Source organism: Podarcis liolepis (assembly GCF_965112155.1).
Source record: "Podarcis liolepis genome assembly, chromosome: 7".
NCBI lineage: Eukaryota > Metazoa > Chordata > Lepidosauria > Squamata > Lacertidae > Podarcis > Podarcis liolepis.
Window position 1 is genome coordinate 81,611,398 of NC_139561.1, and position 26,158 is coordinate 81,637,555.

Consider the following 26,158-nt stretch of genomic DNA (forward strand, 5'->3'; position numbering starts at 1 on the left):
CAGTTGTCCGGCCATGTAATCAATAGACAGATGCACATACTAGGGTAAAGTGCGCATATAAGAACCTACAACAAAATCAAGCAACAGTCACCTAATTCATAAGAAGAGCTAAAAATAAAGATAGAAAAGATGTATATCAGTAACAGCAACAAAACAAGCCAAACAATACCTCAACCCAAGTGTTGGTTCAGCAGCCTCAGCTTTTGTAGTTGGAGTCAGTCTGTCAGGTTCCCATCTCCCAGGCGAAGTGAAAAATGACCTGCAAGGAGGAGAGAGCTAGTCCGCCAGGATTCACAGCCAATATGGTCAACAAATATCCCCCACACACCCCATCCCCACAGGGGAAACCATAACTGCTTAAATCAGTAAGACCCAGCAGATAGGGCCTAAGAGTGAAAATAACATTCACACGAAATGTTGATGGGGGTGTGAGTTGGAAACTGATATGAAAATGTGGAGAAATGAACTTCCCATGAAGCCTCCTAAACTGATCCCATTCAATAAGGAGAAGGGTGGTAGAAACCTCTGGACAACCAAAGGTTCTCCAGTCCTGACTCACATTCAACAAATAGATAAAACTGGAGAAATCTTTTTCTGCTCCAAGCAGGGCCTGCTCAAGACAAATGGATACCTGAGGCAAACCATAAAATGCTCCCCACCCCGCAGACATGGAAGAAAGGGTGACTCAAGATTCGGCCTGGGCGATTTATTGATATATCACCCCAGGACCGGTATGAGGGGCAGACCGTGATGACAGCTTCACTCAGCAGTAAATCGGTGGGGGAAACCTCGCCTAACCTGAGTCCCTCTGCCTCCAGCACCCAGCACACTGAGGAAAAAGAAAACAAGCTGCAGCCTGGAGCTGGAGGCAGAGGGACTCAGGAGGGGTGGCAGTTTCATGAAAGATCTATCGCTGAGTGAAATCACCATTGTGTTCTGTCCTTCATACCAGCAGTGGGAGAAACAAGCTGCATAAAGGCTTATAAAGGTTATTCCTCCCTCCCTCCCTCCCTCCCTCCTTAAACTGCTTGGGTTAAGAGCACACCGCTGCCCTCGCCTCAGCCAAGCAATTTTGCGGAAACCCCAAATGAGCCAGTAGTGGGACGGCAGCTCAGTTAAAGTGCTCCCCCTCCCCAGCTGCAAGAGCCTGGGTGGAGTGCAGGCTCCGGGCGGAGACAGCCTTGGCTGCCACCTGGCTGCTTTTTCAGCACAGGAGGAAAGACGGAAGCCACTCTGCCAGTCAAAGGCAGCCAGGCAGTGCAGGCAGCCCTGCAAGGCACAGGTAGGGTGGCTTTGCAGCCTGCGCTTTGCGAATGACCACCCCACAAGGAAAGAGGCAGTGTGCCTGAACAGGCACCAGCGAGGTGGAGGGAGCCTCAGAAAGGAGCTCTGAGGTGGTATTTGCTAAAATGAATAGAACTTAAGATAAGGTATTTTGGAACTGTAAGGAGAAGGAAGGGAACTTCTTTCATATCTGGTGGATTAAAAGCCTACTGGGATGTTATATATATAATGAACTGAAAAAGATTTTCAAAAATACAGTGGTGCCTCGCAAGACGAAAATAATCCGTTCCGCGAGTCTCTTCGTCTAGCGGTTTTTTTGTCTTGCGAAGCAACCCTATTAATGGCTTAGCGGCTTAGCGCTATTAGCGGTTTAGCGGATTAGCGGCTATTAAAGGCTTAGTGGCTTAGTGGCTAAAAGGCTATTAGCGGCTTAGCGGCTTCGAAAAAGGGGGGGAGCGGGGAAAAATCAGAACACTCGCAATACCTTTTCTTCTTGCGAAGCAAGCCCATAGGGAAATTCGTCTTGTGAAGCAGCTCAAAAAACCCTTTCGTCTAGCGGGTTTTCCGTCTTGCGAGGCATTCGTCTTGCGGGGCACCACTGTAATTTTAGTAAAAAAAAAACTAGGGGCTTTTTTTATTAAGGATAATAGGTGAAAAAATTCCCCAAAAGACATAAATATATTTATGTATGCTACCACGGCAGCAAGGATACTTTTAGCCCAGAAATGGAAGCAGTAGGAACTTCCAACGTTGGAAGAATGCCAGACAAAGATGATTGAATATGCCGAGCTGGCAAGACTGACAGGAGAAATCCGAAACCAGCAAGACGAACTGCTTGAAAAGGATTCGAGTAGATTTGTACAATATAAGAATGAACATTGCAAACGTTTTAAAACATTTGCAGGATTGATTTAAAATATTTTGTTAGGTTATGATTTGATACCTGTTTATAAATATTAGAAGTAAGACTTTTAAGTATGGAGATAAGGTAAATAGGGTCATTTAGAAACAGCGGCGTAGCATGGGTTGTCAGCACCCGGGGCAAGGCAAGTAATTTGTGCCCCCTAACCCGGGGCAAGGCAAGTAATTTGCGCCCCCTAACCCGGGGCAAGGCAAGTAATTTGCGCCCCCTAACCCCTAACCTGCCGCCGTTGCCAGCTTCTTCTTGCTGCTGCCTGGGCTGGGCTGGTGTGGTTCTCTCCCGCGCTCAGCGCTGCGCTGGGCGGCCGCTGCACTGTCCCTCCCCCAGATAGTCCCTCGCTCTCTCTCTCCGCACCGCACGCCTGGCACCCACCCTCTCCACAGTGGGCGGCGACCCAGCGGCTTGGATCGGATTCGCACAGCCAGCACTGCAGTGAGAGAGAGTGAGTGAGCCAGGTAGGGGCAGAGAGCTGCGAGTGCGAGCGCGCCCCCCCCCCAGATGTTGCGCCCGGTGCGGGCAGCCCCCCCTGCACCCCCCACGCTACGCCACTGTTTAGAAATGTGAAGATAAAAGTGATAGCATATGGAAGTCAGGGAGTGGGACAGGAGGAAGTCAATGCTCAATTTGAGCAAACATATATGTGATGAAGAAATTTTATTTGGCTGTTATAAGGGGAAATTTTTTTTTAAATAAACATTATATTAAAAAAGAGAAAGGAAGGAGCTCCAAGGTCCCTGCCACGAACAACAGGGACATGGGGTGGCTCAAATGGGGGAGAGGAACTGACGAGGAGGTGGCAGATCTTGCCTCCAAGGATCACACCACAGCTTCAAAGGCAGCAGAATCAGGCGATGCTTTTCTTGGTGGTCAGATCCCCTGCCCCTTGTGGATCCTGCCACATAAAGGTAAAGGAACCCCTGAGCGTTAGGTCCAGTCATGACCGACTCTGGGGTTGCGGCGCTCAACTCGCTTTATTGGCCGAGGGAGCCGGCGTACAGCTTCCGGGTCATGTGGCCAGCATGACTAAGCCGCTTCTGGCGAACCAGAGCAGTGCACGGAAACGCCGTTTACCTTCCCGCTGGAGCAGTACCAATATATCTAATTGCACTTTGACGTGCCTAAAAACTGCAAGGTTGGCAGGAGCCTCATGGGTGGGCCAGCCCTATCTCCAGGTCTAGTTATTTCCTTTTCCAATTTTTTCTTTTATAGCAATTTTGGGGTCAAAAATGGTTATCAAGTCCTGCATTGCTACAGAGTTGTGTGATGCAGACTATGCCAGTTCCTCCATAACCTCATCAATGTACATCCACAGCAAGATCTCCTGCTGCAAGACAGATATGTGCAACAGCGGACCTCCTGAAAGTAAGTATCACCATCAGGAAAGCTGGTCTCACAAAACTCAAGTAATGAGAAAGGTCAAAGAAAGACAAACAAGCTTTTGGCAGTATCCTGATGTCAGGGACTGGCTAGACAAGGAGGAGTGGTGGCAGCCAGTCGCTCCAGGAGGTGCCTGATTCAGACTGGTGGGACAGGGAGGAGCCACTGACAGAGGGAACGAGCAGGGAAGCATTGGAGCCATAGTATGGGGGTGGGGGGAACTAATAGAACAAAACCCAAAATCCCAATAAGAAGATTACCTGAACAACATGCAGCATCTATTAGCAAGAAATACAAGGGAGCATCACAGTTTTACCTTAGTCCTAGAAACACCCCTCCCATAACGTTACCCACAGTTCCTCTCCTGCAGCAGCTTCTGGTATTTGCATCCTATGCTTTCCTCCAGAATGCTTGAGCTCCCGCTCACCATTTTAACCTCAAAATATCCAGTGAAATAGGTTATGCTGAGAGATGGTTCCTGGCCCCAGGCCACTCAGCAAGTATCATGGCTACAGTGGAATTTGAACCCTGGTCTCCTAGATTCTAGTCCAACCCTCTAACCACTACACTTCACTGGTTCATTGGTTTCCCAGAGTTCTAGCCCCCAAACCTAGAGTGACCCATTTTCTTTGATGCATTTGCATTTGTAGAGATATTTTGAGTGGGACAGGCCTCTGTCCTTCTTGTATGGGAAGGAACTGATTTCTTTTAAGTTTGCATTCAGGGAATTAATATCTTCAGGTTAAAGCAAATGCTAAGAAAGATATAGTCAATGCAATGGACTCCAGTGCCACCTAATTACTAAGCTGTAGAGGAACACTATCTACACAAAGGGAATGCAAAGGTGCTGCAAATAATAAAAGGTTTTTAAAAAAATTACATTTGTTGCTCCACTCACTTTCGCAACAGGCCCTGCCACTGGCATGTGGCCCTGAGAAGCTTGCCTAGAAGGAAATGTGGCCCTCAATGAAAACAGTTAATACGAAGGTTCAAACTGTAAGCCCCGGCTAGGCCCCTGGCATACACCAGCTGCTGACGCAGGCCTGTATCACCATCCTTTTACAGAAGCTGGGGTTGGGATTTGAACCAAGAACCCCAAAGCTGGAAGCTGTGCTGAGCTGGAGCCTAGTTTAGTCAGCTACCATGAATTGCATACTGAGACCCTCAGGTGCAGAGGAAGATAGGAATAACAGCACACCAGTCCTGGTGTTCTTTGGTTTGGTATTCAGTAGTTTGTTCACAGGCTCCTTAAGAGTCGTTTGGAAGCAATCCTACTTAACGGGATCTTGAAAGGCTTGAGTGTTCATTTTGCGCCTTGGTTTCCTTCCTTGAAGCCAGCATTGATAGCCATCGTGGAGTGTATTAGTTGCTGATCTGTCCAGCAGTTGTTGGCACTTGTCATAGCTCTGGTAAGGAGCACATCATGGCGATCTTTAGCACAGACAATAACATAGTCTAAGAGGTGCCAGTGGTTTGACCAAGGATGCCTCCATGAAGTTTTATATTTATTTTTCTGTCGAAAGAGTGTGTTGGTAATAACAAGGTTGTGCACTGCACATATCGTCAAAAGTAAGATTCCGTTCTGGTTGCTGTTGCTGTTGCCAATGTTGTGGCTCAAGAGCAGATTTGAACTCTGGTCTCCTCCCACCCTTGTTCCTGATTTAGATGTTCACATTCCCTTGTTTCTGATGTAGATCACCCCTCCTTCCTTGGTGGGAGGAGGCACCATTTTGTGGTTCGTCTTAGCATTCACAACACCCTGGTGTAAGCTATTATTGTAAAAACCATAACACTAGAACAAAGAATTCTGGGAGTGTTAAATTTTTAAGGGTGTTGAGAGTTAGTTGGAAAACTCCTATTCCCTTCACAGAGCTATGGATCAGCAAACAAACCCCTACACAATAGCTCTTATTAGCTGGCATTTTTTCTTAGGTGAAATCATGATTTTACCAAAACTAAGCACATGTTTTCCCAGAAGTGTTTTTTAAGGATAAAACTACTAAGAACTTTCTTTCTCTTTCCCGCTCTAAGGAAGAGGGCCATATTGTAGAATTTTATCATTGTTTGTGTGCATCTGTGGCTGCCATTTTGTCTCTCAGAATGTCCCCCAATGCTGCTCAGTGCTAAGCCCAGTTGCTTAAAGTGGTATCCCTGTGCTTGAAATGTATGCTGTGAATGTGGCCCCAGTCAGAAATCTCTTGCACCATGCATTAATGTAGCCCTGGATGAATGGAGCATGGCTGAAGTGCTGGAAGGTAGTAGGCATCCATCTTGGAAGGAGTACAATTCCTACCCCTCACATACAGCAAGTTGTGGTTTGCATCTGCAAAAGAAATACGTTGACTAACTGCAATGTTGGTGTGGTGATTGTTTTCCAGTGCCTGAGAGTGAGACGAGGGAGCTCAATGGGCTGAAGTGCCCAAGTTGCATCAACATCTTGTCAGACGAGTGCGAGGGCTTGAAGACCGTCAGCTGCAGAAATGAGGAGGATCAATGCTTCTACATTGGGGGTCGCATGAAGTTCGGTGAGTCTTGTATGATGGAGTGCAGCTAGAGCCCCATCTGTACTATGCAGTTAAAACAGTATCATGCCACTTTGAGCAGTCATGGCTTCCTCTAAAGGATGCTAGGATACTTTGTTTATTAAGGGTGCTGAAATTTATTAGGAGACCCACATTGCCCTCACAGAGTGTCTGGGATAGGCAAGAGCCCAAGGAGGAGGGGGGGTGCGCAGGGAGGTGGGAGGAAGAGGAGAATACAGGGAAGGGCTAGTGATTTCTGGGGTTCTTGTCTGGAACCCTGTGCCAGTTTATTCCATTTTTTCCCCAGCAACACCTTAAAAGCCCATTCAGATAGGCACATTCTCTATTCCCTTTTGCTGTTCATTCCAATGAGTTTTAAATGTTTTAATGGTTTAAACTGCTTTTATTGCTAATATAAATATTTCTTGTAAACCCCTAGCAGTTTTTACTGCAATCAAGCAATATATAGATTTTGTTCAATAAAAATACATCTTAAAATTTGCACTTTAAATTGGAGGGGGGGCAGGATGGAGACCCACAGGCCCAGGGGCCAAAGGCATTCCTCTTGGACTCTTTCTCTCTGGCCCTTTGGATCCTACTTAGCCACACCTCCTTTCCCTAGGCCACCCCCCTCACAAGCCCCACTTCATAGCCTACCTGTATGCTTTGGCCTGGCTGGATTGTTGCCCCTGAACTCTTGTTAACCTGGAGGGAGGACAGACAGGGGGGGTTGAATGTATTTATAAAATGGCCTGCCGTGTAAAGGTTAATTTTACATATGTTTCCATTGGCCTGTGGACCTCCCAGAAGGTCACCCAGGCTGGAATACAGCTCTTGGGCTGAAAAAAGTTGCCCACCCTTCTGTTTGAGGGAGAGGGTTTTGGATTCCAAAAATATGTGTGTGTTTTTCCCAACAGGGGGAAGCAGCCTGATGGGCGCTATCCGAGGCTGTGCAACAGCTAGTTTGTGTGACTACTATGAGGGGTTGCTGGAGACTAATCTTGAATCATTAGGAGTTGAGATCACCCAATATGAGTGCACTGAAGCAATGGACGAGGACTCCAATGAGCTGTAGCTGAGGGAAGGCAAACAACCATCACCCAGAAGAACCCACCATTTATGGAAATTGGAGGCCTAGGGGTTGAAGAAGGGGTGGTCTCAGCCTGAGGACACCCAGGCTTTCTTTCCAGAAGTCTAGAAGCTCCTCCTCAAAGACAGGCTGTAGTTCACTTTCATGCACAAATGAGGTCATTGAATCATGTCCAAAATAAATATATATGGCAAATCATGTGTGTTGTATCATTTTACCAAAAGCAACATTTGTTGGGCAAAATAATAGTGCTTGGGGATGGGAGATAGCTTTGGCAGCGGGCAGGGGTGTAATCCCTGGCCGGACTTTCAGGTTCAATTTTAATCAATGAATTTTAGTCGACTTTGGGTGGTGTATCCCATTTCTCCACTTAAGGTAAAATGGGGAGAAAAAAGAAATGGAAGGAAGATAAAGTCCCTACCAGAGGAGAATGGCAGCCTTTGGGCTGCCTTGCTGTCAAGAGTGGTCTATCCCATTTCGCCACTAGAAGTAAAATGGGGAGTGCCACAGCAGATGTGCTGCGCAACCCCCACCAAAGCTAATACTTCAGGAATTCTTTAAGACTCAGTCAATGAGTACAGCATATTCTCTTCTGCAAAACCATGTAAATATTCTAAGGTATTTATTTTAAAGTTTGTTGTGGCCTGTCCCTCTTGTACAAATTCAGATACTTCTTAAAGTGTCGTTTTGAAATTCCTGGGGGAGATTAATCAATCACAGTCCTATACTGGGACACATTTCAGTCATGTAACAGCTCAGACTGAATGTTGAGGCAGACAATTTGGTCTCACTGTTAAAGAGAGCCAGCAAGCTTTGCCTCCATTTTTTAGGGGGACTCGGGTTTCTTCTGGTTCCACGAAAGTTTGAGTTAACTCTTTCTTAGTAAAAACACAATTTTCACAGAGTGTCAGGACTCATGATCACAACAGCTCATTTCCCGTGCGTTTTACTCCATGAAATCGGTTACCAAGTCAAAAGATCCCCAAACACCTCGCATCTGTCTAAGTCTCCAGGGCTTTTCCCTTGACTGAGACTGTGTGCAGCTGATCTCACCTCTACTCTTTTCATGCCCTTCCTGGGTTGTTGTTTTTTTGGGAGGGAGGAGAAGGGGTGTAGCCTGTTGCAGGAGGAGGAGGAGACACCTGTGACCAGAGGCACCAACCTGAGTCCCAGTATGTGGGTGCCCACCACACACAAGCACAACATGATGGTATGACATCACGTCATGCCATCACCTGCTGCCCTTCAAGTAGCGATGTGTATTGATGCTCGGAAAAGTTGTATTTATTAGATATTATCGTCCCTTCCTCATGTTTGTAAGTTCAGCAGAGTGTATCCCCTTGCTGCTTAAAAAGCCTTTCCTCCCCCCCCCTTAAAACAATAATCACACAGATTCTTGCTTGAAAAAGGTAAAGATAACATATACTCATTCAGAATACTTGTTGAAGAGTAACAGATACAGCACCTTTGTCCAGAGGGGCTTAAAATGGTGATCCAGTTACAAAGACATACTTTGGTCAAGCTTATGATGGAGTCTGAGCTTTGGAGCTCAGACAAACAGATGGTTCTACATTGCTGGAAGAATGATGAAAGAGCAAAGTGCCCAAACCCTCAACAAAATGGGGCACAGTGGGTGAAATATACTTGGAGTCGAGTGTGGATTTCATGCCCTTTATTCAGCTCATAGTAGCGAGGACTGGAAGTTCCCCCCAACTGTCTGCTTTATATACATTTTTTACACAATGGGCCCCACATGATTGGCTTATTCCGGGATTCACCTGTAGGCCTATCAGGTTGTGGATTCACTACCACCTGGAGCTGGATTGGGTGGCTCCTGTGGACCAATCAGACTGCTGCATTCTGAATCCTATTGTTCAAGGACCAATCAGACGGTTTTATTTTGGATCCTATTCAACTCAGTACATAACACCCCTCCCCTCTAAGTTCCAGTCCTGCCCGGAAGGTTGCATTCATAGTCCTCAACGTATGCTAGCCACCTATGTATGCATTGCAGCCTAGGGTGTTCCCTGGTCAGGGGTTTGGGTTCTGGCTCGTGTTCCGAGGATGCTGGCTGTGATGCGGACATTTGGTCTGGCGCAACCGGCTTGCTCAGTCATGGCTCTGGTTCCAGTGTCCTTTCGGCCTCGCGGGTCCTCTCTGTATTTACTGATTCTGCCTTCCCTGCAGCCCCTCCTGCTCTAAGGGCCTCACTGTCCCACTGTTCCCTTGGGACCCCTCTGACCTGTCCTCCTCCTGGTTTTCTCCCGGGAATCGTCGCCATAGCTGGTTGCAGTGGCAGTGCCAGCATTGCCCCCCCCCTCTCTGTTAGCACCTCGTACAACATGGGGCCAGTGACCCTGGTGACTGTGGCGGGTACCCATGCCGGGCCTGCCTGCAAATTCTTTGCATACACTGGGTCCTGGGCCACGAAGGTCCGGGGGTTCCTGCCTTCTCCCACCACTACCTCATCCTGAACTCATAGTAGCGAGGACTGGAAGTTCCCCCCAACTGTCTGCTTTATATACATTATTTACACAATGGGCCCCACGTGATTGGCTAATTCTGGGATTCACCTGTAGGCCAATCAGGTTGCGGATTCACTTCCACCTGGAGCTGGATTGGGTGGCTCTTGCGGACCAAACAGACTGCTGCATTCTGGTTCCTATTGTTCTAGGACCAATCAGACTGCTTTATTTTGGATCATACTCAACTCAGTACATAACAGTGAGAGTTCATTCTTGGAAACTTACAAGAAGAAACTCAGAGGGCTTCAGCTCCTGTCATTTGCCTATCTAGTAAACATGTATTGTTGGTTTGGTTGCATGGTAAATATCCCACACTTCACAGTCGGGTGGCAGTCCCCTCAGAAGGCGGAGCACATCACCCGCAGGAGAGGCAAGGAAAGTCCGCCTTCTCATTCACCTCTCACCATGCCCAGTCACGCTATCTTTCACCAGGACTTCAGCGCCACGTCTCTAGATCCATGGGGAGAAGTAGGCAGGGGCATGTTAGCAGATGAGGAAGCAGACGGAGGAAGAGGCCTCGTGGCATTCTATGTAGTCTTACAAAAATATAAATGCTAGTCTTCACACAATATAGGCAAACATTTTCTGATGTCCCCCTTGTTATCCCAAAGAACGATGTACTACCTGCACCCCCCCATCTCCTAGGCCCTGTAGAGGGACATGCAGTGGCTGCATTTGGCCCCCAGGTCAGCGGTTCCCCACTCCTGGTATAGATTACTCAAGGCCTCCATAGTTTCCCAATTTTCATTCTCCTTTGGCTTCCCTTACTCAGCCAAATGAACAGCTTGGTGATTTTAGAAAGAAATTGTGAAACCATGTTTCTTCAGCAGGTACATTGTGAATCCCCTCGTCTTCAGCAGGTACACTGGGTGAGCACCACTTTGAGGCAATCAAAATTTGGGCTAATGTTAGATTTCTCACAAGCTTCAACTGGCACAGCTTGCATCAGCCTGCTGAACCAGTCCAGCTGTTCCAGAACTCTGTTGTCCCAATGGCCAGCAAGATGCCTGTGTAAAGCCTAAAAGCAGGACTGGACAGCAACACAAGTTGGTCCCATCCTGTCCCGCCGCTTGTGATTCCCACCAACTGACATTCACAGGAATACTGTCTCCAACACTTGAGGAAGAACATGGCCAAATTGGTTAGTAGCCATTGATAGCCTTATCCTCCATCAGTTTCTTCTAATCCTCAATCAAACACATCCACGTTGTTGCCCATCTTTTCTTTTTTTTTATAAATATTTTATTGCAAGTTTTTAACAAAAGAAAATCACCAAACATATAAAACACCATCACCAGTAAACAACAAACAAAGAAAACATGAATAAACAAAAACATAAACATAGAATATACAAAAAGAGTCACCACCGTTCATACATTGTTTTTTCATAACTATCTAGACTTCCTCGCATCTCCCTTTCCTGCGTTCTCTATAAAAGAGTTCTAAACCGCAATTTATTACCTTATTTCAGTTCTTATTTTCTAATTCTCATATATTATGCCTCATATTTTAAGTGCTTTCATCAAATACTTAACTGCTTAGTTTAGACATAACATTACTTCAAATTTCATCTTTGTCATTCCACTTATTCTCATATATTTCTCATCTAAACTGCTGATGCCATGTTATTTCCTTTCGTGCACTTTCTTAACACTCATACAACTTATAATGTTTTTGTAAATAGTCTTTAAACTTCTTCCAGTCCTCTTCCGCCGTCTCTTCTCCCAGGTCTCGGATTCTGCCAGTCATCTCAGCCAACTCCATGTAGTCTATCAGTTGTGTCTGCCATTCTTCCAGTGTGGGCAAATCTTGTGTCTTCCAATATTTTGCGATAAGTATTCTTGCTGCTGTTGTTGCATACATAAAAAAAGTTCTGTCCTTCTTTAACACCCTCTGGCTGACAATGCCTAAAAGGAAGGCCTCTGGTTTCTTAGGGAAGGTATACTTAAATACCTTTTTTAACTCATTATAGATCATTTCCCAGAAGGCCTTCACTCTCGGACAGGTCCACCAAAGGTGAAAGAATGTTCCTTCAGTCTCCTTACATTTCCAACATTTATTATTATGCAAGTGGTATATTTTTGCGAGCTTGACTGGGGTCATGTACCACCTGTATATCATTTTCATAATGTTTTCTTTCAAGGCATTACATGCCGTAAACTTCACACCGGTGGTCCATAACCTTTCCCAGTCAGCAAACATAATGTTGTACCCAATGTCCTGCGCCCATTTTATCATGGCTGATTTAACTGTTTCATCTTGAGTATTCCGTTTTAGCAACAAGTTATACATTTTTGACAATACCTTAGTCTTGGGTTCTAACAATTCCGTTTCTAGTTTCGATTTTTCCACCTGGAATCCTATCTTTTTATCCCACGTTGCTGCCCATCTTTACTTCCTGAGAGCAAATTCCAGAGTTTAACCATATGCTATTTCAAACAGTACAGTGGACCCTCGGGTTACGTTACCTTTGGGTTACGTAACTTTTGGGTTGAGGACGTAGCAAACCAGGAAGTGGGTTTGCCACTCGAGCTCACGCAGAAGCGCTCTACGCACCTCACGAATGAGCAGAAGTGCTCCACGGCGCTGAACACATAAGGAGAACAGGCGCCTCAGGTTACGAAGATTTCGGGATACGGCTAGGCCTACGGAACAGATCCCATTCGTAACCAGAGGTACCACTGTACTTTCTTCCATCTTTCTCAAAGCTTCCAACATTCACTATCCTTGGCTGCCCACAAATTCTAGCACTGTGAGAAAGGAATAAAAGCTTTTCTCTCTCCTGTTGCACTAAAGGCTTCCTGTGAATTGAAAGCTGACTAAACCTCAGGTGTGTAGGGAGCTACAAGAATTGCCCCAGTTAAAGGATCTCAGTGCTTGAGGTGTAGCATAAGGGTTTGTGCATTCCTCAAGGCACTTTTGGCTCACATTGCTCAGGGATCAGTGGAAATAAACATAAGCACCTTGAATGTGACGTGGCAGCAATTTGGCAACCAGTGCCACTGTCTCAGCAACAGAGTGACACGTAGGCAGTAGTCTGCTGCTATGAGCACTCTGACTGTTGTGTTCTGCAATAGCTGCAGCTTCTGGACCTGATACAAAGACAGTCCCACTGTCCCACTGCATGCTGGCATAATCAAGTCTTGAAGTTACCAGTGCATGAACCACTGTGTCCAGGCTGCCAAGCAATTGACCCAGAAATCACTCATTCATAAGGCCTCCAGTTTTTCACGATTCAAGCTCAGTTTGTTAGCTATCATGCACCATGGCATCCAAGAACCAATCCAGAGTTTCACTCCAAAACTCCAATTGACTCTTCCCAACAGCTTCATATTCAAGAGCCACTGCATACCCTCCAACATTCCTCAGATGAAAACAGGGACATTTCTCACTCCCCACAACTGACACTCCCCCCATTTTTGTCCCCCACCCCATGCCCCCACACAGCATTTTCTATCAGAAGAATGGCAAGTTCCACAACCACATCACGAACAGGACACAGCACGTACATCCTCCACTGACCTGAGAATACCCCATTATCCCAGTTTTATTTTATTTCATGTTTGGTACATTTACGAGAGAAAAGCATGCACCAATAAATAAATTTTAGAAAGTGGCAACATTGGACACAAACATAAAAGATTTTTGGGGTAGAAGGGAAATCTAGACTCTTTGCACTCCCCCCTCCATGCCGCCCAGGGAAGCCTTGCCCTCTGCTTGCCCCTCAGATCCAATGCATTATGTGGGGGAAAGCCTCAGTTTTAGCAGCCTCTCCTGCTTATTCTTAGCAGCCATCTCTGCATATTCTAAGGCTTTCACCATCCATTCTTCCTTTCAGGGTATTCTCACAACTTTACACCTCTGAGCATAAAGATCCCTTGCCACTGTCGCTGCATACATAAACAGAGTTTGGAATTTTGGTGACCAATATCGCCTGCCAGAAGGGTTCTGGACTCTTGGAAAAGTCAGTTTGATTCCCCCCTCCCCATATTATATATCATACTCCCCAAAACCTTAGCCTTCCTACAGGTCTACCACATGTGACAGAATGGCCCCATGCAATTCTTACATTTCCAACATTTTTTTTGATACATTCTTATATATTCGATCTAAGCTCTTCAGAGTGAAATAACATCGGTACATCATCTTATAATAATTCCCTCTTATAATATGAAGAAGAAGATGATGAAGGAAGAGGACATGAGCCCAATGTCACTCTCACCACCCCCTCCATTGTGATTACCAGCATCTGGGAGTCCCATTCTTCTTAGAATGTGAAGAATCTAAGCTTACAGTAAATTATGTAGCAGCATTATATATTACACAAATATATACATAGTACAGTGGTACCTCAGGTTAAGAACTTACTTCAGGGTATTCTCACAACTTTCCAGCTGTGAGCATAAAGATCCCTTGATTTGGAATTTTGCTGATCAATATCCCCAGCCAGAAGGGTTCTAGACTCTTTGAAAAATCAGTCTGATTTTTGATTTTTAAAAAAATCATTATATAACATGTCCAAAAAGACCTTACCCTCCTTGCAGATCCACCCCATGTGACAGAATGACCCCTTGCAACATTTGAGCTAACCTCTTTGTGTTGAATGGTTTATTTAAATATTAAGGTTCCTTATTGTTTTACAAGATGTGTATCTCTTTAAAGGCCAGAGTAAATATCATGACCTAGTTTTACAGCTGTGAAACAGTATAGCAGATGCTGTTAAGTTGTGTTAATTAAGCTGTGTCAGCAATTGGATATAGTATACAGTAGTACCTCTGGTTAATAACCTAATTCATTCCAGAGGTCCGTTCTTAACCAGAAACTGTTCTTAACCTGAAGTACCACTTTAGCTCATGGGGCCTCCCTCTGCCACCGAGCTGCTGCCGCCTGATTTTTTTTCTCATCCTGAAGCAAAGTTCTTAACCCGAGGTACTATTTCTGTGTTAGCAGAGCCTGTAACCTGAAGCATCTGTAACCCGAGGTACCACTGTACTAACTTTGCAGCAAGAAAACTCTCCCAGGACATCTGTGGTGCTGCCACTCTCAATCTCTCATTGTCCAAATGCCAAATCCACATCATTCATGATGTCTTTGAGTTTCATCAGCATCACAAGAGAAACCAAAGCAAAGGACGTGGAGCTGTGCTTGTGTATATCCAACCCCAGTAAAAGATAGTCCCTTAAATCTGCAACCTCCTCTGGACACAGACCTGCAATCCCCCCCACCTGCTCTTAACTCTGTTGTTGTTTAGTCGTTTAGTCGTGTCCGACTCTTCATGACCCCCTGGACCAGAGCACCCCAGGCACTCCTGTCTTCCACTGCCTCCCGTAGTTTGGTCAAACTCATGCTGGTAGCTTCAAGAACACTGTCCAACAATCTAGTCTTCGGTCGTACCCTTCTCCTGCCCTCAATCTTTCCCAGCATCAGGGTCTATTCCAGGGAGTCTTCTCTTCTCATGAGGTGGCCAAAGTATCAGAGCCTCAGCTTCAGGATCTGTCCTTCCAGTGAGCACTCAGGGCTGATTTCTTCAGGGACTCTCTTAACTCTAATCAGCTTATTTTAAAGAGCAAGTGGACCAATTCTTTACCCCAAACAAGTGCATTTAATGGGAGGGAGGGGATCCGGGTCACTGTGCATTTTATTACTGTACCACAAAGGAAACTGTGGACAGACATTTGTCCCCCTTTCAAAAAAGTTCATACTGTCAGAGAAACTGCCTTGGCTTCCAGAAGCCTAATCCAATTTCAGTGCTGTAACCTGATGGGACCCGTTTCCCCACATCCAGGGTTGAGAAATTGAGGCTGGCACAGATTAGGAGGGACGTGTCCTTGGAGTTATTGGAAGGGGGAAGAGATTTAATTGATTTTCAACACTGTGCTTGACATTATGGTATAGCATAATTGGAATTCTAGCAATTTATGACACTGTCCTGAATCCATTGTTCCTGGGTGCTGGCAAAGTGCTCCTTGCAATCCTCTATAAATTCCTCCAACTAAGCCTCTTCATGCATCAGTTCCTTGCTTGGCCCAGTGCTGTTCTCGAACTCCTTCCTGCCTCTTCAGCTCTCTAGAATGATGAAGACACTCCTGATCTCCTGCCTCCTCTTGGCCCTGCTTCCTCCAGGTGAGCAGAACCACAGCCGCTTTGCTGTTCGTCATGTTTCCAGGAAGGAACGAAGCGGGGTGGGGGTCAGCCATTAAAGCAGGATGAGGAAGGAACCAGGACTTGTGGTTCCTTTGAAAGGGAGAGGAATAAAGCACAAGGCCAGATTACAAAGGATCCTCTATGCTATATTGTTTTGTTGCCAATATTCAATTTTTATTGAACCAAATGCATACAGAGAGGTGTGGCATCCCCAAGTACATTGGGGGAACAAGAAAGGCAGTAGTTCACTCTTCGATGAACCAGAATCCTAGCTCATATTTAAAACAAAGAGTAAGTTTCTTGCATTTGTAGAAATTTATGATAGGAGACAATGTATAGGCACTATTCTTCTCATATTTTGGAGCGGAATCACCCTGCCCCCCCCCATGCAAACTTTAAGTTTCCTGGTGTTAAATGCCACCCCAATCTCTGAGTGGAGTCAGGTCACAGGGCTACCAGATGTGCTTACCAGAGTCTGTCATGTTTGCTGGTGCTGATGGGAGTTGTAGTACAACTTCGGGAGGGTTAAAGGTTTCCCCACACCTTCTCTACTGGTCCTCTCCCTCAGCCTGCAGGAGCCATCTTGGACAATCATTCTCTGGTCTATGCAAGGCCCACCCCCATTCAGAGTTTAAGAACTACAGAGGGAATATATATAGAAAGCATTATGTAGCTGAACAATGGTCTATCTAGTCTAGCCTCTTGTTCTTGCCATGGGTCCTATGGGAAGCCCCTAAGAAAGATCTGAGTGCAACAGCTCACTTTCTGTGGTTTCCAGTAACTAGTATTCAGACAAATAGTGCCTACAATATTGCAGGGGGGGGGGAATATCAATTGAGGATGGTAACCATGTATGTATCTAGTCTGCTTTTGAAGCTATCCAAGTCAGTACCTTTGCTGCCTCTAGTAAGATGAAGTTTGTAGCAAAAAGTGTTGTGTTCATGTACCTTGACGCAGACCTATTCCTCCTACACAGTCACTAATGTTTTCTAAACCCATTTTTCCCTGTCTGCAGTGGCATCTCTGGTATGTGAGTCTTGTTTCGGTCCAGGAAAAGATTGTAGATATGCCAACACTGAGGAGTGTGACGATTCCAGGGACCAGTCCTGCTTGTCTGCCAGCGGAAAAGGCAAACTGTGTAAGTGAGAAGAACTTTCAACCCCTTTGATTACCAAAACGTAAACCCCCTGACTCACTTTCTAAGGCCATATCTTAGCCACAAGCCACGAAACATGACTTTTCATAAAGAAGTGTTAAATGTTCTGCATTTCCTGTAGGAGCAGGGAAGAAATTCAAGTCAGTTCATATTTAAAGGTGCGTTTACTCAATTGGCAGAGCAAAACAAAGCCATCCTTCAGAATCTGCCCTTCTCCCACTTTTGCAATTCAGTTGTCCAGCCATGTAATCAATAGACAAATGCACATACTAGGGTAAAGTGTGCATACAATAACCTACAACAGCTTTTGTAGTTGGAGTCTGTCAGGTTCCCATCTCCCAGGCCAAGTGAAAAATGACCTGCAAGGGAGAGAGCTAGTCTGCCAGGATTCACAGCCAATATAGTCAACAAACATCCTGCCCCCCCCCAAAGGGGGAAACCATGACTACTTAAATCAGTATGACCCTGCAGATAGGGCCTAAGGGTAAAAATTACATTCACACTAAATGTTGATGGTGGGGATGAGGAGTTGGAAACTGATATGAAAATGTGGAGAAATGAATTTAAATTAAGAAACCAAGAGAAACTGACACTGACATATTGCCCCTTCCTAATTGCCTGTAGTACATGCTCCCTTTATGAGCTCCAGCATCGACTCTCATTGCTCCAGTTACAGGGTGGATTTGGTTTCAATCACGATTTAAATCACAAGTCAGTAAGCTTGATTTAATTTTATTTTTTATTTTTTTACAGAAAGACACATTCTTGCTGGTATAATCTTAATATTTACAAGATGAAGGTTTTGTTTTTGGAATAATAAATTTTCAGAGTGGTTTTTACAGTTATATCAAAAATTACTGATTTGGTTATACTATTAGAAATACATTGACAGATAATTATGAAATTTTTGTGAGGTTTAATAAATTAACTTTATATTTGGACAACTTTTCTGCTGTACAGTACTTTATTGGAAGGAAAAAATAATCATTTCATTAATAACAACTTAAACAATTTATTTAACTAAAACAATAACATTATAGCATATGTATCCATGTTTCTTAACTGATGTGGTTAAATGATTTTTTTTAAAAATACCTTGCAGGGAGTTATAAAGGTAAAGGTAAAGGTACCCCTGCCCGTATGGGCCAGTCGTGTCCGACTCTAGGGTTGCGTGCTCATCTCGCTCTAGAGGCTGTGAGCCAGCGCCGTCCGCAGACACTTCCAGGTCACTTGGCCAGTGTGACGAAGTTGCAGCTGGCGAGCCAGCACCAGCGCAGCACATGGAAACGCCGTTTACCTTCCTGCTATAAAGCGGTACCTATTTATCTACTTGCACTTAAGAGTGCTTTCAAACTGCTAGGTAGGCAGGAGCTAGGACCGAACGACGGGAGCTCACCCTGCCGCGGGGATTCGAACCGCCGACCATACGATCAGCAAGACCTAGGCACTGAGGTTTTACCCACAGTGCCACCCGCGTCCCTGGAGGGAGTTATAGCACACAAGAAAAACTTAAAACAAATCCTTATTTCCTGATGAGGATAGCCTTTGGGACTATAATGTAACTTAAATAGGTTCTCCAAATAGCCAAAGGTTCTCCAGTCCTGACTCACATTCAACAAATAGATATAACTGGAGAAATCTCTTTCTGCTCCAAGCAGGGCCAGCTCAAGACAATTGGATACCTGAGGCAAACCATAAAATGCTCCCCACCCCGCAGACATGGAAGAAAGGGTGACTGAAGATTCGGCCTGGGCGATTTATTGATATTTCGCCCCAGGACCGGTATGAGGGGCAGACCGTGATGACAGCTTCACTCAGCAGTAAATCGGTGGGGGAAACCTCGCCTATCCCGAGTCCCTCTGCCTCCAGCACCCAGCACACTGAGGAAAAAGAAAACAAGCTGCAGCCTGGAGCTGGAGGCAGAGGGACTCAGGAGGGGTGGCAGTTTCATGAAAGATATATCGCTGAGTGAAATCACCATCGTGTTCTGTCCTTCCTACCAGCAGTGGGAGAAACAAGCTGCATGACGAGGCTTATAAAGTAAAAAAATTCCTTCCAGTAGCACCTTAAAGACCAACTAAGTTAGTTCTTGGTATGAGCTTTCGTGTGCATGCACACTTCTTCAGATACACACAGTGTATTATTTTGACTATGGCAGACCAACACGGCTACCTATCTACTACTGAGGCTTATAAAGGTTATTCCTCCCTCCCTCCCTCCTTAAACTGCTTGGGTTAAGAGCACACCGCTGCCCCCGCCTCAGCCAAGCAATTTTGCAGAAACCCCAAATGAGCCAGTAGTGGGGCAGGGGCTCAGTTAAAGTGCTCCCCCTCCCCAGCTGCAAGAGCCTGGGTGGAGTGCAGGCTCCGGGCGGAGACAGCCTTGGCTGCCACCTGGCTGCCTTTTTCAGCACAGGAGGAAAGACGGAAGCCACTCTGCCAGTCAAAGGCAGCCAGGCAGTGCAGGCAGCCCTGCAAGGCACAGGTAGGCTGGCTTTGCAGCCTGCGCTTTGCGAATGACCACCCCACAAGGAAAGAGGCAGTGTGCCTGCACGGGCACCAGCGAGGCGGAGGGAGCCTCAGAAAGGAGCTCTGAGGTGGTATTTGATGCAGGTGGCGCTGTGGGTTAAAACACAGAGCCTAGGACTTGCCAATCAGAATGTTAGTGGTTCGAATCCCCGCGACAGGGTGAGCTCCCGTTGCTCGGTCCCTTCTCCAGCCAACCTGGCAGTTCGAAAGCAAGTAAAAGTGCAAGTAGATAAATAGGTACCGCTCTGGCATTCAGGTAAATAGCGTTTCCGTGCGCTACTCTAGTTCGCCAGAAGTGGCTTAGTCATGCTGGCACATGACCCGGAAGCTGTAGGCCGGCACCCGCGGAAAATAAAGTGAGATGAGCGTCGCAACCCCAGAGTCGGTCACAACTGGACCTAATGGTCAGGGGTCCCTTTCCCTTTTAAACTTGCAATGGGGGAAATCTGAAACCAGCGAGACGAATTGTTTGAAAAGGACTGGAGTAGATTTGTACAATATATGAATAAACATTGCAAACATTTTAAAACATTTGCAGGATTGATTTAAAATATTTTGTTTGGTTATGATTTGATACCTGTTTACAAATATTAGAAGTAAGTCTTTTAAGTATGGAGATAAAGTAAATAGGGTGATTTAGAAATGCAAAATAAAAGTGATTGCATATGGAAGTCAGGGAGGGGGATGGGAGGAAGTGAATGCTCAATTTGAGCAAACATATATGTGATGAAGAAATTTTATTTGGCTGTTATAAAGGGAAAAAGAAATTTTAATAAACATTATATTAAAAAAGAAAAAGGAAGGAGCTGCAAGGTCCCTGTCATGAACAACAGGGACATGGGGTGGCTCAGCTGGGGGAGAGGAACTGGCGAGGAGGTGGCAGATCTTGCCTCCAAGGATCACACCACAGCTTCAAAGGCAGCAGCATCAGGCGATGCTTTTCTTGGTGGTCAGATCCCCTGCCCCTCTGGATCCTGCCACATAAGGTGACCATCAATCCTTGCCTCATGGGTGGGCCAGCCCTATCTCCAGGTCTAGTAATTTCCTATTCCAATTCTTTCTTTTATAGCACTTTTGGGGTCAAGAGTGGTTCTCAAGTCCTGCATCGATACAGAGTTGTGTGATGCAGACTATGCCAGTATCTCCATAAGCTCATCACTGTACACCCAGATCAAGGTCTCCTGCTGCAAGACAGATATGTGCAACAGCGGACCTCCTGAAAGTAAGTATCATCATCAGGAAAGATGATCTCTCAAAACTCAAGTAATGAGAGAGGTCAAAGAACGACAAACAAATTTTTGGCAGTATCCTGATGTCAGGGACTGGCTAGACAATGAGGAGTGGTGGCAGCCAGTCGCTCCAGGAGGTGCCTGAGGGTGACACTAGGAAAGAAGATTTCAAACCTGATTCAGACTGGTGAGACAGGGAGGAGCCACTGACAGAGGGAACAAGCAGGGAAGCATTGGAGCCATAGTATGGGGGTGGTGGGAACTAATAGAACAAAACCCAAACATACAGCATCTATTAGCAAAAATTACAAGGGAGCATCACAGTTTTACCTTAGTGCTAGAAACACCCCTCCCATAATGTTACTCACAGTTCCTCTCCTGCAGCAGCTTCTGGTATTTACATCCTATGCTTTCCTCCAAAACGCTTGAGCTCCTGCTCACCATTTTAGCCTCAAAATATCCAGTGAAATAGGTTACGCTGAGAGATGGTTCCTGGCCCCAGGCCACTCAGCAAGTGTCATGGCTACAGTGGAATTTGAACCCTGGTCTCCTAGATTCTAGTCCAACCCTCTAACCACTACACTTCACTGGTTCATTGGTTTCCCGGAGTTCTAGCCCCCAAACCTAGAGTGACCCATTGTCTTTGATGCATTTGCATTTGTAGAGTTTTTTTAGTTGGACAGGCCTCTGTCCATCTTGTATGGGAAGGAACGGATTTCTTTTAGGAATGCTAGGAAAGATATAGTCGATGCAATGGGCTCCAGTGCCACCTAATTACTAAGCTATAGAGGAACACTATCTACACAAAGGGGAGAACCAGGTGGTACAAAGAATAAAAAGTTTAAAAAATTACATTTGTTGCTCCACTCACTTTCACAACAGGCCCTGCCACTGGGATGTGGCCCTGAGAAGCTTGCCTAGAAGGAAATGTGGCCCTCAATGAAAACTGTTAATATGAAGGTTCAGTCTGTAAGCCCCGGTTAGGCACCTGGCATACAAAAGCTGCTGGCGCAGGCCTGTATCGCCATCCTTTTCAAACTACAGACAGAAGCTGGGGTTGGGATTTGAACCAAGAACCCCAAAGCTGGAAGCTGTGCTGAGCTGGAGCCTGGCTTAGTGAGCTACCATGAATTGCATACTGAGACCCTCAGGTGCAGAGGAAGATAGGAGTAACAGCACACCAGTCCTGCTCTTTGCTTGGTATCCAATAGTTTGTTCACAGGCTACAACAATGAATGTTTTTAGCTTGATCCAGTGTACCTCGATCTTATCAGGGAATTCTGAAAGCAGATGGTCCTTAAGAGTCGTTTGGAAGCAATCCCACTTAATGGGATCTTGAAGGGCTTGAGTGTTCATTTTGCGCCTTGGTTTCCTTCCTTGAAGCCGGCTTTGAGGTATAATTTGATAGCCATCGTGGAGTGTATTAGTCGGTGATCTGTCCAGCAGTTGTCAGTACTCGTCATAGCTCCGGTAAGGAGCACATCATGGCGATCTTTAGCACAGACGATGACGTAGTCTAAGAGGTGCCAGTGGTTTGATCAAGGATGCCACCATGAAGTTTTAAATTTATTTTTCTGTCAAAAGAGTGTGTTGGTAATAACAAGGTTGTGCGCTGCACATATTGTCAAAAGTTAAAATCACCCAGGTGGATGAGTTTATTTTCCTTAGGCGTTTCTGATAGGACTGTATCCAGCTGAGAGTAAAATTTTTCTTTAATGCCTTCATTGGCATCCAGTGTTGGTGCATAAGCACTTATAATAGCAAACTGTTGGTTTTTGGTGAGCTTTATTTGGGGGGTTGAGAGTCACTCATTATTATCATCAGAGACTTCTGACAGGAGCTTCACAAGATCATTTTTGATAGCGTGCAAACCCACTCACCACAACAAGGTGATGATCCAGTGAGTGAGAAGGCAGTAGGATACCTCTGGATTGGCCAGGCCTTCTACAAACATCCGCAACATGGTCTCCTGTCTTCGCCAACAGAACAGTGCTTTCTAAGAGGATATCTGCACTATTTAACAACATAGAATAGTAAAAGACAAACTGCAGATAGAACAAAACCAAAAATGTATCAATAACAAGATTACTAGAACAGCATGCAGCATTCATGAGCAAATATTACAAGAAAGCTTCACAGTTCTACCTTAGTCCTAGAAACATTCCTCACATGATATTACTCACAGTCCCTCTCCTGCAGCAGCTTCTGATATTTACAACCCTACTCTTTCCTTCAAAGAGCCCTCATGCTCTCCATTTTAGCCTCAAACACCCATGTGAAATAAGTCAGGCTAAGGGGCAGTATCTGGCCCCAGGTCACCCAGCAAGTGTCGTGGCTCAAGTACAGATTTGAACTCTGGTCTCCTCCCACCCTTGTTCCTGATTTAGATGTTCACATTCCCTTGTTTCTGATGTAGATCTTCACTCACCCCTCCTTCCTTGGTGGGAGGAGGCACCATTTTGTGGTTCACCTTAGCATTCCCAACACCCTAGTGTAAGCTTTTCTTGTAAACGCTATAACAATACTAGGACAAAGAATTCTGGGAGTGGTAGTTTCTTAAGGGTGCTGAGGCTTAATTGGAAAACCCCTATTCCCTCACAGAGCTATAGATTAGCAAACAAACCCCACACAATAGCTCTTATTAGCTGGTATTTTTTCTTAGGTGAAAGCATGATTTTACCAAAACTAAGCACATGTTTCCCCAGAAGTGTTTTTGAAGGATAAAACTACTAAGAGCTTTCTTTCTCTTTCCCGATCTAAGGAAGAGGGCCATTTTGTAGAATTTTATCATCGTTTGTGTGCATCTCTGGCTACCATTTTGTCTCTCAGAATGCCCCCCCCCCCCCGCCAGTGAAGAAGAAGAAGAGTTTGGATTTGATATCCCGCCTTTCACACTGAGTGGTGCTCAGTGCTAAGCCCAATTGCTTAAAGTGGTATCCCTGTGCTTGAAATGTATGCTGTGAATGTGGCCCCTGCCAGAAATCTCTTGCCCCATGCCTTGATGTAGCCCTGGATGAATGGAGCATGGCTGAAGCACTCCACTTGCAGAAGTGCTAGAAGGTGGTACACATCCATCTTGGAAGGGGAAGCACAATTCCCACCCCTCACGTACAGCAAGTTGTGGTTTGCATCTGCAAAAGTAATACATTGACTAATTGCAATGTTGGTGTGGTGTGGTGATTGTTTTCCAGCGCCTGAGACTGAGACAAGGGAGCCCAATGGGCTGCAGTGCCCGAGTTGCATCTCCATCTTTTCAGACAACTGTGAGGGCACGAAGAACATCAGCTGCAGTAATGAGGAGGACCAATGCTTCCACATTGGGGCTAGCATGAACTTCGGTGAGTCTTGCATGATGGAGTGCAGCTAGTGCCCCATCCATACTACACATTTAAAGCATAGATTTTGTTAAATAAAAATACATCTTTAAATTTGCACTTTAAATTGGGGGGTGGGGGGGTAGGATTGAGACCCACAGGCCCAGGGGCCAAAGGCATTCCTCTAGGACTCTCTCTCTCTGGCCCTTTGGATCCACCTTAGCCACACCTCCTCCCCTTGGCCACACCCCTCACAAGCCCCACTTCATAGCCTACCTGTATGCTTTGGCCTGGCTGGATTGTTGCCCCTGAATCTTGGTTACCTGGAGGGAGAACAGAGAGGGGGGGTTGACTGTATCTAGAAAATAGCCTGCCGTGTAAAGGTGAATTTTACATATGTTTCCATTGGCATGTGGACCTCCCAAAAGGTCACCCAGACTGGAAAAAGGCTCTTGGTCTGAGAAAAGTTGCCCACCCTTCTGTTTGAGGGAGTGGGTTTTGGATTCCAAAAATATATGTGTGTGTTTTTCCCAACAGGGGGAAGCAGGATTCCGGGCGCTATCCGAGGCTGTGCAACAGCTAGTTCGTGTGACTACACTCAGGGGTTGATGGAGACTGATGCAGAATCGTTAGGAATTGAGATCATTCAATTTGAGTGCACTGAAGCAACGGACGAGGATGCCACAGAAGACACCACCGTTTCGCCTAGGGGTTGAAGGGGTGGTCTCAGCCTGAGCACTCCAAGGCTTTCTTTCTAGAAGTCTAGAAGCTCCTCCTCAAAGACAGGCTGTATTTGACTTTCATGCACAAATGAAGTCATTGAATCATGCCCAAAATAAATATGTATGGCAAATCACGTGTGTTGTATCATTTTACCAAAAGGAACATTTGCTGGGGAAAATAATAGTGCTTGGAGATGTGTGATAGATTTGGCAGCGGGCAGGGTTGAAATCCCTGGCCAGACTTTCAGGTCCAATTTGAATCAATAATTAGTCGACTTTGGGTGGTGCATCCCATTTCTCCACTTAAGGTAAAATGGAGAGAAAAAAGAAATGGAAGGAAGATAAAGTCCCTACCTGAGAAGAATGGCAGACTTTGGGCTGCCTTACTGTCAAGAGTGGTCTATCCCATTTTGCCACTAGAGGTTCTTTAAGAATTCTTTAAGACTCAGTCAATGAGTACAGCATATTTTCTTCTGCAAAACCATGTAAATATTCTAAGGTATTTAATTTAAAGTTTGTTGTGGCCTGTCCCACTTGTACAAATTCAGATACTTCTTAAAGGGTCGTTTTGAAATTCCTGGGGGAGATTAATCAATCACAGTCCTATACTGGGACACATTTCAGTCATGTAACAGCTCAGACTGAATGTTGAGGCAGACAATTTGGTCTCACTGTTAAAGAGAGCCAGCAAGCTTTGCCTCCATTTTTTTAGGGGGACTCGGGGGTTTCTTCTGGTTCCACGAAAGTTTGAGTTAACTCTTTCTTAGTAAAAACACAATTTTCACAGAGTGTCAGGACTCATGAGCACAACAGCTCATTTCCCGTGGGTTTTACTCCATGAAATCAGTTGCCAAGACGAAAGATTAACAAAAACCTCGCATCTGCCTAAGTCTCCTCTCCAGGGCTTTTTCCATCACTAAGATTGTGTACAGCAGATCTCTCCTCTGCCCTTTTCATGCCCCTCCTGGGTTGTTGTTTTTTTGGGGGGGAGGGGGGAGAAGGGGAGTAGCCTGTTGCAGGAGGAGGAGGGTGCCCACCACACACAAGCACAACATGATGGTATGACATCACGTCGTGCCATCACCTGCTGCCCTTCAAGTAGAGAAGCGTATTGATGCTTGGAAAAGTTGTATTTATTAGATATTATCCTCCCTTCCTCATGTTTGTAAGTTCAGCAGAGTGTATCCCCTTGATGCTTAAAAAGTCTTTCCTTCCCCCCCCCACTTAAAACAATAATCACACAGATTCTTGCTTGAAAAAGGTAAAGATAACATATACTCATTCAGAATACTTGTTGAAGAGTAACAGATACAGCAGCTTTGTCCAGAGGGGCTTAAAATGGTGA

The 26,158-nt window shown here is 45.5% G+C and overlaps 2 protein-coding genes across 3 annotated transcripts in view; both read left to right on the forward strand.

The window, feature by feature from the left end:
- The window catches only part of LOC310712511 (phospholipase A2 inhibitor NAI-like), an 86,948-nt gene extending 79,644 nt beyond the window's left edge, over positions 1-7,304 (forward strand). The window contains exons 3-5 of one of the 2 annotated variants that reach the window (XM_083515653.1): positions 3,416-3,568; positions 5,962-6,108; positions 7,023-7,304. In XM_083515653.1, the coding sequence (XP_083371779.1) occupies positions 3,416-3,568; positions 5,962-6,108; positions 7,023-7,180 (458 nt within the window). In that variant the 3' untranslated portion in view covers positions 7,181-7,304. The remainder of the gene's footprint in view (positions 1-3,415; positions 3,569-5,961; positions 6,109-7,022) is intronic. The other variant, XM_083515652.1, reaches the window with a different exon arrangement.
- An 8,340-nt stretch (positions 7,305-15,644) lies between these two features.
- Positions 15,645-24,947, forward strand: LOC310712507 (phospholipase A2 inhibitor gamma subunit B-like). The gene is made up of 5 exons (XM_083515645.1): positions 15,645-15,843; positions 16,880-17,002; positions 20,618-20,770; positions 23,969-24,115; positions 24,629-24,947. The coding sequence occupies exons 1-5, from the start codon at positions 15,792-15,794 to the stop codon at positions 24,805-24,807; spliced, it is 654 nt and encodes a 217-aa protein (XP_083371771.1). The 5' UTR covers positions 15,645-15,791; the 3' UTR covers positions 24,808-24,947.
- Positions 24,948-26,158: the final 1,211 nt, after the last annotated feature.

Bases quoted from the DNA above. Each gene is read 5' to 3' on its own strand.
- LOC310712507 (XM_083515645.1), top strand. From the start codon at position 15,792: ATGATGAAGACACTCCTGATCTCCTGCCTCCTCTTGGCCCTGCTTCCT. The intron at 15,844-16,879 runs GTGAGCAGAACC...CCCTGTCTGCAG, and splicing joins CTTGGCCCTGCTTCCTCCAG to TGGCATCTCTGGTATGTGAG. The intron at 20,771-23,968 runs GTAAGTATCATC...ATTGTTTTCCAG, and splicing joins CAACAGCGGACCTCCTGAAA to CGCCTGAGACTGAGACAAGG.